The sequence below is a fragment of the Gadus macrocephalus genome, chromosome 19 (assembly GCF_031168955.1).
Source record: "Gadus macrocephalus chromosome 19, ASM3116895v1".
NCBI classification, from domain to species: Eukaryota; Metazoa; Chordata; class Actinopteri; order Gadiformes; family Gadidae; genus Gadus; species Gadus macrocephalus.
In genome coordinates, this window is record NC_082400.1 from 7,096,059 (window position 1) to 7,108,270 (window position 12,212).

A 12,212-nucleotide genomic window follows, 5' to 3' on the forward strand; every position below is an offset into this window, starting at 1 on the left:
GACACTTAGTTTCAAGTATAGTTTCAATAAAGTAGTATAAACTGTGAATGATTTCAGCCTCATCTGTCTATAATGGTTCGATTTGCATAAAAATATATCCTATTATTGTTAAATAAAGATGAAAATATAGATGTATTCTGTGTTCTTTGGTTGTTTTTTAATTTCCCTCCTGACAAAATGACATTGTAGCTCCTCTAAACGCATCTTGCTCCAGGATGTGTGCAGGTTAGAGCTGTTCCTCTCCGCTCTCGGTAGAGCGGTAAAGAGGTTGACCCAGAATTAAGAACACACACACACACACACACACACACACACACACACACACACACACACACACACACACACACACACACACACACACACACACACACACACACACTCACCTTTTTAACAAGGATGGTGAGGCCCTGGTATTTGAAGGGCTTTGAGAACTCTATGTACTGGGCCCTTTCGTTGTTGATGGTGAGCGGGGCCACGATCATGTCTGCCAGCCCGCCCAGCAGCTCCCCCATCATGCCGTTCCACTCCTTCTTGTTGCTGTTATTCACCTGGGGGAGCACGGCATGACAACACAATAAACAGAACTCCCATCAGGCCGGGCTCAAACATTAATATTGGGGAAGTGGGAGGTTGGGAAGTCACTCCACTCAACAATAACTAGGTATACAGGATGTAGCTGGTGAAGGTTTTACTTGTGTTTTGATAGCTTTATCAAGTACACTTTGTTAAGGTTCTCCTTTAGAAAAAATATACTTATATATTCAACTTGTGATCTAAATACTTAAACATATACTTACACATTATACTGATAAATATAAGTATGATTAGTAGAACTGAAACTCTAGTACTGTGAAGTGAGAGTGTGGAGTGAAAGTGAAACCAGTTCTAACCCATCTGTAATATATGATTTGTCCAGATCATCTATTCAGATGTGTGTTATCAGCATAGAGCTGATGACAACCGGAATTGTGCTGGTCTGAAATGGATCACCTATTGCAATATTTCCCATGCATATTTTTTTAAATAATAAATCTATGTGTGGAGAAGTGTTTAAAACAGGCACACTACTGATCAACGTCACCCTTCTCCAGCAGGAAATGCCCTAGTAGCAGGACCAACGGGCACCAAGGGATCTTGTCTCTACACCGGCTTATTGGCCGATTTAGTTAGAAAGTTAGTAACAAAAATAAAACAAGGCAGCATTCAAGGCAGATTCAAATAATATGTTCCCCTTTAATAATAAATACAATTCATAATCAAAATGATAATAATAGAGCAATTATAAATGCTATATTTATTATTTAAGGGGCTTGCAAATTAGCCAGTGTTGAAAGTGCTACATCATGCATGAGTAGTGAGCTTATTGAAGTTATATCTTATCTTAAGGCAGGACAGCCTTCTTAAGATAACTCTTATCTTAAATAACGTCATCTCGCGATAGCGGATGTGATCTACGAAACCATTCTAAGAGTGATACGAAATAACAACCGACCCGCTCTTGCGTTCCAAATTTCCCATCAGCCACCAGGTGAACTTCGTAGGTGAAGTTCATGGTCATCGCCAGCTTGATCAGCAGGTCGACACAGAACCCGTAACAACATTGCGGTACGATTGGGCGTCCTGTAACCGGAAACCGGGCAGGGACACAAGTTACAATCATCCCAAGGGATCGAGACTGGCGTCAACATTGTAGTGTGTGGTGATTGGGTGGGGGAGCGGAGGCACTTCATGACCAGGCGGCCGGGCGGGCAAACTCCACAGAAACACAACACAGAGCGACGCATGGAGACACGATGTCACATGACTGGAAACACATACACACGCACACACACACACACACACACACACACACACACAAACACAAACACACAAACACACAAACACACACGCACACATGAAACACACATGGAACACACACCTTGCATGGACGCCCACAACGCACCCCCCCTCCCACCACCCAATGACGACAGACAACACACACGGACAAACGATATGGCACACACATGGACCCCCCCCCACCCCACTTGTCAAGCTTGTTACACCCCGACACACACGCCCACTCCCCATCCCCCCCCCCCCACACCCCACACACAACTTGCATGAGACCCCACAGCCCCCACCACCCTCCAACCCTCCCCTCACCCCACACCAAATCACACAACCCCACACACAACTTGCATGAATGCCCCCACCCCCACACCACAACCACACCCACAATGCCAATAAACATCGGCATTGATGCATGTCAATGATCATTGGCATTTATACACACACACACACACACACACAAACACACCCACACACACATGGCACAGGCGTCCCCGTGCATACATATATAGATACCTACAGCATATATATGCATGCATCTCCTGGTTGATGGTTGTTTTGGCGGTGGTTGCAGTAAAAGCACGGATGACATCATAAACGTCCCTGTTGTGTTACCTGGGATGGTTTCATTGGGCCCAGTGCAGATCACCTTTTTAATTAACACCCCGTTTAACGTCATCTCCTCCTTACACGTGCCGTCCAGACTGGTGGGCTTCACGTACACAAAGGGCTCCTGATGGATGGTCACGATCTGGGAAGGAGGGTGGTGGGGAAAGAGGGACAGAGAGCGCAGGTTCACAGTTTTATCTGTGTGGGTGCTATATATATGCTCTCTTTGCTTTCGCATTGATCGACGCTGAATATACTTAGAAACGGTATTCGCATACACATTCAGTCCAGGTTTGGAGTGATGGGGAGGAGGGAAAGTGAAAGTGAAACCCAGTCTTTGATCCATAGCCCTGATTCATGAATTATTTATCAGACGTTGTCACCCCTGGCTCCAGCTCAGCCCCTAGCCCCACTCCCCGTCGGCTGCTGGCTCCTCCGCCTCCCAGGTGATTACGTTCCTCACTTATCACCCCTGATGATTCCCATGTCTGCTCAGCCCTCTTGTATTTAGGCCTGCCTTTTTCTCTGACCTTTGTTCGTTTACATTGTAGCACGATGATTCTGAGTGTGGAATCAAATAGTGAGATTCCTACTGCGATCCTGAAAGTTTGTGTTCACACCAACATCGACTGATTGGTCTCAGCCAGAGCTGGACCGGCCATCTGGCAAGCCGCGGGCTCTCCCGCTGGGCCCACGCGCCTTTGGGCCGACAACTATCTTTGCTGTCATTGTTATTGTGTATTTATTTTGTCTGACGGCTTATAAAACAGGTAGATCGGCGCCGTTGTTTGACACCGGGCCAAGTCACATATCTAAACCCCTCCCCCTTTGGGCTCATCGCCCTGATGAAACAGCACATCAGCAGAAAAGACTGCAGAAATAGATAGGGCACAAACAAGGGAGTGGCGGGGAAATCGCCAGGGAGAGATGTTGCGAGCCAAAGAAAAGACAGGCCCCTCAGACAAACGCTGCCATATGTGCCAAACGGACTGATTTGTTGATCTAATCTTCAGCTTTAGTCCCAGTCCATCCCTGTTCTCAGCCTCACCTGAAAATCGCTTCCACTGAATGTCAAGGTAATGGAAAGAATAGGTATTAGGTTGAAGATGAGGCCCCTCCCACCTAGACGTCTTGACTGGTCTGCCCTGTGAGCAACGATTGAAAATCAAACCATGAAGGAGATTGAGGATCAATCGACCCGGTCCCATGGAGTCCCTGGAGCCCCAAGCCCTCCACTGGGAGGGGTGGATCTCCCCTATACCTTTAGACGAGTGGACATCTGGAAGCCTCTGGGTTTCTCTGTCTCTCCTCCAGGCCAGATGATCTTTCTCTGGTTGTTCATCACCACCTGCGAGGAGGAGGAGGAGGAGGAGGAGGAGACAGCTCATCAGTCAAAGTGCAGACTCATCGTTTAAAAAGCTAAAGGTGCAGATTCTAAATGGGTTACACTGAATATCATTAGCCAGGGCATACATTGGCAGGTTGCCAATTGTTCCAATTGTTTCAGGGATTCAAAGGATATTTTGACTTATATCTATGTAGTATAACTTGAGTATTCAGTATTTAATGAATAAATATATCATAATTTAGCATGTTCATAGATACTACACAAAACACCTTTGAATGGACACTGTACGTTTCACTTTAACCTTATGCAATCCATATTTTGGAAAAGCCAGTGTAGCAAATGCTATATCTGGTGTTAATAATGAGTTTCCTAAATTCCACAATAAGCAATATATATTTTTCGCCCTTATCGTTGATCTCAAACAGTCCCGTGAGCCATCAATTTTCCTGTTTTTATACAGAAAATAGTTTTCCTACAAATGATAATGTCCTGTTCTTGAGTCAGCTGACCTGCGTTCCATTGTAGATGCCGACTTGAATGAGACGGCGATTCTGGTAGTTCAGGATGCTGTAGTGAGCGTATTTCCTGTCGCCGTCGTCGTTGAACTCCACTCTTCCTGTGAGGCCTTCTGGGTACTTGGAAGACATCAGTACTCTGTCGCCGTGGGAAACGCAGAGCATCATTCGAGGCAAACAGGTAGGACAAGTGACCCGGATTTTTGTGTGAGGGGCGGTGATGTCTCAAATGTCTCTTCTCCAGGCAGATTTAGAATTTCAAAATAATTTTATCACTGTTACAAAATACCCCAAATTCATCAAGCAATAAGCAAAAACAACATTCATACGTTCATTCTCCCAAGTGTCTCCCAGGCAGATGTTGGTTTAAAATATGCCTGTGACAAAATATCCATAAAACATTAGGACACGGTACCGTTTAAACAGCGGCCCCGTCTTCCAGATGTTGGTGTTCCCAACGCAGCCTCTAGGAGGCTCTGTGATGTTCTCCTTCTCAAACAGCTCCTGGATGGACTGAGCCACCACCGCCACCGCGTCGGCGATGTGCGCCGACTCGTTCTTCCCGTTGATAAGCTGGAGGCCGATGAGACCTGTTTCCCACCACCCCCGCCACCCCCACCCGGAAAATTACCACAGAAGAAGAAAAACGAAATCACCACCGTGTGGTGCAACCGACGCACCAATTGGATCCCTGTTTGCAATGCACATCAAACCGAAAATGAAAACTTATAGGGGCCTCTTGAAAGGACATCCATGGGAAAAGGTCGAACATCAATCATGTGAGCCAGCCTAGCTTACGGGGGGGGGGGGGGGTTGTGCTGACCTTTGACCTGCTGGCGTGGTTTCGAGGTGAGGCAACGTGCGCAAGACGGTAAAGAGCATCATGTCTTGATGTTGCTATGGCGACCTTTTACCCAGCATGAGCAGAGCGTCCCTTGAAGTTGGATTTGTTTATTAATTTCCGCTCACATCATGGAGCAGGGTAGGGGAATGAGGGGAGAGCACAAACAATGCATTTTTAATGCATTGTGTGTTTTTTTTACACAGCGGGGGGGGGGGCGTAACAAGGGGTGGGTGGGGTACGGTGCAGTACAAACACACTGCCCTGCCTGGACCAGCAGGACAGCACACGCGTTGGGAATATATATAAAGCCATGACCACACAGAGTAATCCAACTTCAGCTAAGTTTTCTGATTGCAATAAGGTCCGTTTATCGCAGGCTCCTGACAAGAGGAAGGGGAGTTGGACACAGGACAGGACGTTACAGGACGTTACAGGACGTTACAGGACATTACAGGACATTACAGGACATTACAGGGCTGTACAGGACAGTTCAGGAGACTATATGACAGCTGCGGCAGAACGGTACAACACTGGATGAAGACACTTCATTAAGGAGTGTGTTTTTAGTGCCATGGGTGGAGGTGGGGTTCGAGACGCCTGACAGCTGTGAGTAAATAAAAGTGACATCATCATCGTGAGACAGGCACGGGAGCAGACTCTGGGGACATCGGGTGACGGGGGTTGATAATTAAGTTGTAGCTTACCATTCTAACTCAGATATACCTCAGGGAGGCAAGAGGGGGGTCTTAAAACTCCCTTCATAATGCATGGGAACCGGGCTATTAATATAGCAGAGTGGCACAATGCACTCAGCACTGGCAGCCCTCACTGTGTGTGCATGTGCGTGTGCGTGTGTGTGTGTGTGAGGGCTTGTATGTGTTTGGTTTGTAAGTGTGTCTGTGTGTGTTTGAGTCTCTGTGTGCTTGTATGCATGTATATATGAGTGTGTGTGCTTGTATGTGTCTCTAAGGGTGTTTTTGTGTGTGTGTGTGTGTGTGTGTGTGTGTGTGTGTGTGTGTGTGTGTGTGTGTGTGTGTGTGTGTGTGTGTGTGTGTGTGTGTGTGTGTGTGTGTGTGTGTGTGTGTGTTTGTGAGAGTGTGTCTCTTTGTGTGATATGGTAAAAGAATTGCAAAAAAAAAAGGATGAAATTGAATTATAGATGAAATCCAAACACATTCATCCAGGATATACAAAAATGACCCATTTAAACCTTTAAACACAAATGATGCTTAAACGTTTAAACGCTTAACACACAACAAGCACTTAGTAGCTATCCCGCTAACGTACGCAAGCTAACCATTTCACCCGTGGGGGTTCATCCCATTTGGCAGCGGTGCGTTCACCACCAACTGAAAATCCGGTAACGTTAAGTCAGTTCACGTTGTTTACTACGTTATTTTCCACCCCCGGGGGGGCGGGGGGTAGGAACATACCGTCTGGCGCCTCGCTCAGGGCTTTACCCGACATCTCGCGTTCGCCCACCAGCCAAACGTAGCCGGAGCCCGTCATGTTGAGGAGACGCGCGGCTTTGTAGACCGCCGCCGCGTCCTCCTCACTGCGGACACACACAACGCCGCGCGGGACACATAAAAAACACAAACAGCAGTTAGCACTGTTGAAACGGTTTGTGACGCTGGGTTGATATCGAGAGTAACATGGAAAGACACAATTATGGAGAAATAGTGAGTCGAGAGCGGCGAACGAATGCTAGTGGATGTCCCTGATAAGTAGGGATGGCTTTTGGACCAGAGGAATCAGGGTCAGTGCCCATGGGCCTCTGACGGCGTCTGACCGCTGGCAGCTGGCCTTTGAATCAGCCAATCATTTGAGAGGGTTTAAGGGTCCCCGATGGTTAACGAGCTTCTGGGTGCTGGGGATAAAAAAGAATCCCTCCAACGAGGCCATTTGGAGGCAAGGTGCCCAATGGCATATAACATTTTTTTGAAGAGATTTTCAAAGGATTATTTACTGCATTTTGACTAACACACTCATTAATGAGAATTAAATTGTGCAAACTCTTTAAACTCCTTTCCGTTTCCCTTAAAATGTAAGGATTAAAAAGTATTTTTTAAGAGATGAACAGCGTTTGAAGGACAACGCTAACACCAGGGGAGACATATGTATTGCAGTTGTTCCAACTGCCATGTCAGTTGTAGAGCAGTGGCTTGATAGTTGTTCTTTTCATCTTTAATCATCGTGGGACCTTGTGGTCAACCCAACTTTGATCTATGTTTGGTAATTGAATTAGAGTCTGAAGAGTAATGGGATTGTCCTCAAGTCTTAAAAGGGTGGATGTTCTGAATGAAGATGAAGAGCACAAACGGCCGATCTTCTGGATGAGGAAATATAAGGACCGAGAAAGGCCTAATTTCTACCACTGTAATGATAAGCCATTATAAACCATTTAAATATCTACCCTGTAGTGACATCATAAGTGGGCGTGTCCAGTACGAGGATTAGAGAGATCAGACATCGGCTGGACCACCCTCCCACTCGTCATATCAAAAGAAGGGCCCTTCTAAAATGGCGGATGTTCTGCTTCATCAAATCAAATCATACTTTATTCATAGAACGCCCTTTGAGGCAAGCAAAGGCAATTCAAAGTGCTTTACAGAATAAACACAGATAGATCTCATTATGTATTCATATATTCATAAAATAAATTCTGAAATACGACTCCCCACATACGAGCGCGGCTCTAAATGGCGGAGGGGGGGACGTGGTCACCTGGCGGAGAGGATGATGACGCGGGCCTCCAGCTCCTTGGCCTCCAACAGCAGGGCCGTTAAGTTAGTCTCCTGGCTGAACTGGAGGACTTTCTCTGCCTGCGATCGAGGCACAAGAAAGGTCAAGCCAGCTACTTTTCCCTTAAGGAGGACACCATGCTCACCTCGTTGGTTTACCTGCCCCTCTGCCACGTCGGTTGGTGGTGTTTTGGTATTTTTTTCAGAAAAAAAAAAAAAATACGGAGATAGAGTGCTACCTAGTGGTAGTGGTTTAAAAAAAATATAAGAAAAAAAGTTTTGAAATAGAAATGCGATCCGGGGGGAATCGGCTGAACGGAACTAAAAAAATAAAAATAAAAAAAGCTTGGAGGGAAAAAAATCATCTAGCATTTTTTTGTGGCATGCAAACTGAGGATTGTCAAGGCTCCGGGGGAAGACGTGCATGTTAGGGCGAAGGTCAATGCAACCCGGGAACTAAAAACAGGTGAAGGGTTGGGGTGAGGGAGAGGAGGACGGGGGTGGCTGGTGAGGGGGTTACTTTTTTCCCTCCCCCGAAAAAAATAAAAACTTTTGTCGAAAAGTGTGTGTGTGTGTGTGTGTGTGTGTGTGTGTGTGTGTGTGTGTGTGTGTGTGTGTGTGTGTGTGTGTGTGTGTGTGTTAGGAGGTAGCGCTACAAGTCAAACAGGAAGTAGCAGCCTTGTTCCACGCCATCGGCTGCTCAGCGAGGAACGGTCATTGTTCCGGTGTGTGCTTGTGTGTGTGTGTGTGTGTGTGTGTGTGTGTGTGTTTGTGCGTGTGTACATGCATTTCCTGGAAAATGAAAAATGATAAAAGCGGGACGGGGAAAGGGGGGGGGAAAGAGGGGGAGGGAGGGGGGGGGGCGGCTGCTGTTCACTCGTTTTTAGTATTTTTTCTTTTTTTCACTTTTTATTCCTCATGGCAAGAAAAAGGTCATTCTTCGGTGAAATCATAGGGAAATGCCTCGAAAGTAAAAGAAAATCAAAATTAGAAAACACGTGCTACCAAGAGAGAGAAAGGGTGGGGGGGCAATTCTGGGTCGGCTGGTGGCTGGAAAGATTTTTTTTCTAGTTGCTACGTTTGGAGAGTTGGTGGGCGGCGTGCATTGACCATGCAAATATACCTTGGGTCCTCGCTTGTTGTCATAGGACAGTTGGTCGAGGTTTTCATAGTTCCTTTTTTTATTCTGATGAGTAATGTGCACAGAGAAAATATGCAGACACAGAAAAATATTATAAACAGTTGAAAATGGAAGGGCAGTAAAGCATTCCAACAAATCTCCCACTTTTCTGCTTCAAATCGGGACCTTTAGACGTGGGGTTCGCAAAGAGCAACCAGAGACAGGACGAGGATGGCATCTCTCTTTAGCGTTAAAGGTCCTTCAGCTGTCAACATCACAACATTGTTTAAACAGATGTAGCACAGCAAACACCCATCAGGGAAATATATCTCTGAAACAAGTCCTCGTTTTCACACTTCCACCCAGAAACATCAAACACATTGTTTCGCCCTTGTTAACCGTCACCATTTTGTACTCTTGTTTGTTCCGGAATGTTCTGTTGGAACACACACGGGAATACTGCTTTTTAGACAGGCAGCCATTTTACAGCAGAAGACAGAGTCCTTTTGGTTCACAGATTTCTCCTGCTACTACACCCTCGACTGAGCACACCACAGCTCTCTCTCTCTCTCTCTCTCTCTCTCTCTCTCTCTCTCTCTCTCTCTCTCTCTCTCTCTCTCTCTCTCTCTCTCTCTCTCTCTCTCTCTCTCTCTCTCTCTCTCTCTCTCTCTCTCTCTCTCTCTCTCTCTCTCTCTCTCTCTCTCTCTCTCTCTCTCTCTCTCTCTCTCTCTCTCTCTCTCTCTCTCTCTCTCTCCCAAAACCCCAAAACCGACATTGATCCATGAAGTTGTCTGACCCAGGAGTCTTCTATAATCAGGTCATGATATTTGCCGCATTATGTTTTTAATTTCTGACGTTAAACATAACACTTGTGAGTCATTACCATGACAATGTGAACTGGCTTACATATTACAGCTCCAAATCTCGCTCGATGTGTGCAGAGCTTCTGCTTTGGTTATGAAGTGTAATAGGTAATAGGTAATTATTGCCTCTTGTTAATAAGACCTTGGAAGAGAACATTGTAACTGCAGGACTTGGTTGCCATGGGATTGAAAGGGATAATGTTTCAATAAGATGGCCTTAAAAACAGCCTTGGGTGAAAAATCTTTTTTTCTTGCTTACTAACGTCTTAGATCGAACATTGAACCTACCAACTAGATTAAAGATTTCAAAATTCACCTTCAACTAAATAATTCCTAAATCTGCATTTTAAAACTTGTTGCTTGAGGGCAATGTTTCCATAGTAACGGTAACTCAAAACGTGTATTATCATTGTCCTATATATTGTATATTGTGCATCCTCAAAACTGTTCAGTGAAAACCGTGTAGCAATGCGATTGTAATTTTGTAACTGAGGAAGTTGATATAACCTGAGGTTAAAAACATCACAAATCCCCTCAGACACTGTCCTTAATCTTCCCTCCATGGGAATGTAACAGTGTCACCAAAACTACCAAACAAACACAAATCACAACAGCATCAAACAGCAGCCAACGCAATTCAGGACTTGTATGTCGCGTATCGCAGGTGTCCTCGCCTGCCGGAGTCCATTAACCTATGCATCATGGCATCATGGCATCCATAAACCTACGCACCATTTTCCTACGCGGCCAATTACTGAGCCCATAAACCGTGTAATACAACGGCAGTAACAGACACACTCAAACGGGAACATACTGCCGTCATTAAGAGCGATGTGTTACGTGACCAAACATCTGGCTAGCCTTAAAAGCCTGTTAGGTGGGGGGGGGCAAGCGATGGTGGCACTGATGAATTCACGAGCGGGGGCTACCGGGGGCCCCCGCCGCCCCGTGGATCCCGGAGCTTGTTCCACTTTAAATAATTCAACCGGGCTTCTGATTTAATTACTGCTCCAAATCAGAACTCATTCCACTCTGAAACACAATTACACCAACAAGCCCCATAAGGGAGGGGGGACCAAAGGCAAGCAACTGCCAAGCGGCCCAAATCCACATCCCATGATACCCTCATGCTAGTAATGGTATCTGAGTCCCTCTTCCTCCCATCCCCAAAACAAGAACGCATCATCATCATCATCATCATCATCATCATCATCATCATCATCGTCATCTGTTGAGGCTCAATATAGCGTATCGCTCTCCACTGACCCACATACACAGCCCAGAGCCAAAAAACATCCTCTATCTTCTATGGCGTTGTCTTTAAAAAGCATAGCACGTGCATCACATCTTCTTGCCTAACGAGCCAGATGGCTTAAGACATGAGAGTGCGGGGCTTTTTGTCTCTACAATAAAGCCATCCATCCATCCGTTAAGTATGAACTCTGCAGAACCGGAAACGCAAACAGCACCCGCTCCCTCTACACAGGATAGTGGGGTTTTGACTGCAGGGTATGAAAGGTACTGGGTACAACTGTGGCCAGAGCTTACTTGTGGCCATAGTTGCAAAGGGTGTTCACCTCCCAGACGGAACGTACTGGGTTTGATTTCCAATGTCAGCAGTCTAACCTAAAGTTGCACTCAAATGGTACTTAATCGTTTCTATAGTCGGTGACGGTTTGCAGAACCCCACGTTAAAGTTCCACTATTTGGCTCCCATCGTGGATAGACACGGGATAATTTGGACTATGGCAAAAAGCAACGTGAGGATGAGTAGAAATCAACGTACAAACTCTGACTTGTCTGAATTACACCACATTAGACGCTGTCGATGTCTTTAGGGAAATGTTAGCAAATGTATACACAATGGTGAGAAAGAGATGTGGCCACACAACGCAAAAGGAAAACGGTTACAGACATAGAGCGCCGCCATTGTCAAAGGAAAACGTATAGGTTTTAGGCGTACTCGCACGCGCGCGCTCAGACCCCCGCCAGACCCCCCTTTGCAAGACCCTCACCTTGGTCTCTCTCTCCTCCAGAAGAGTCTCCAGTCTCTTCTGGGCGGCCCTCCCCTCGTGGTCGTCGCTGACGATGAGGATGATGTGGTTCCAGCGAAACTCCCGCATCATGTCGAACCACACGTGGGCCTGGTGGGAGTACGGGGGCACCGTCCGAAGGAAGGACAGATGGATGCTCTGGAGTCAGGGAGGAAGGAAGTCAGCTCTGGTGATACCAGACAGGAGAGCACAGAGGGACGCATCTTGACATTTTTTTTAATTCACATTTCTTAAGAGCAAAGGGAGATCAATCCAGAGAATGATGCGCAGGGGAAGCCAGAGTAGAAG

General features: G+C 46.2%; 1 protein-coding gene across 1 annotated transcript in view; it reads right to left on the minus strand.

The window, feature by feature from the left end:
* grin1a (glutamate receptor, ionotropic, N-methyl D-aspartate 1a) overlaps positions 1-12,212 on the minus strand; it is a 38,850-nt gene that overhangs the window by 17,477 nt on the left and 9,161 nt on the right. The window contains 9 exon segments of the mRNA XM_060037847.1: positions 384-548; positions 1,493-1,620; positions 2,443-2,578; positions 3,698-3,784; positions 4,294-4,438; positions 4,715-4,889; positions 6,577-6,698; positions 7,871-7,968; positions 9,011-9,073. Coding sequence (XP_059893830.1) covers positions 384-548; positions 1,493-1,620; positions 2,443-2,578; positions 3,698-3,784; positions 4,294-4,438; positions 4,715-4,889; positions 6,577-6,698; positions 7,871-7,968; positions 9,011-9,073 — 1,119 coding nt within the window.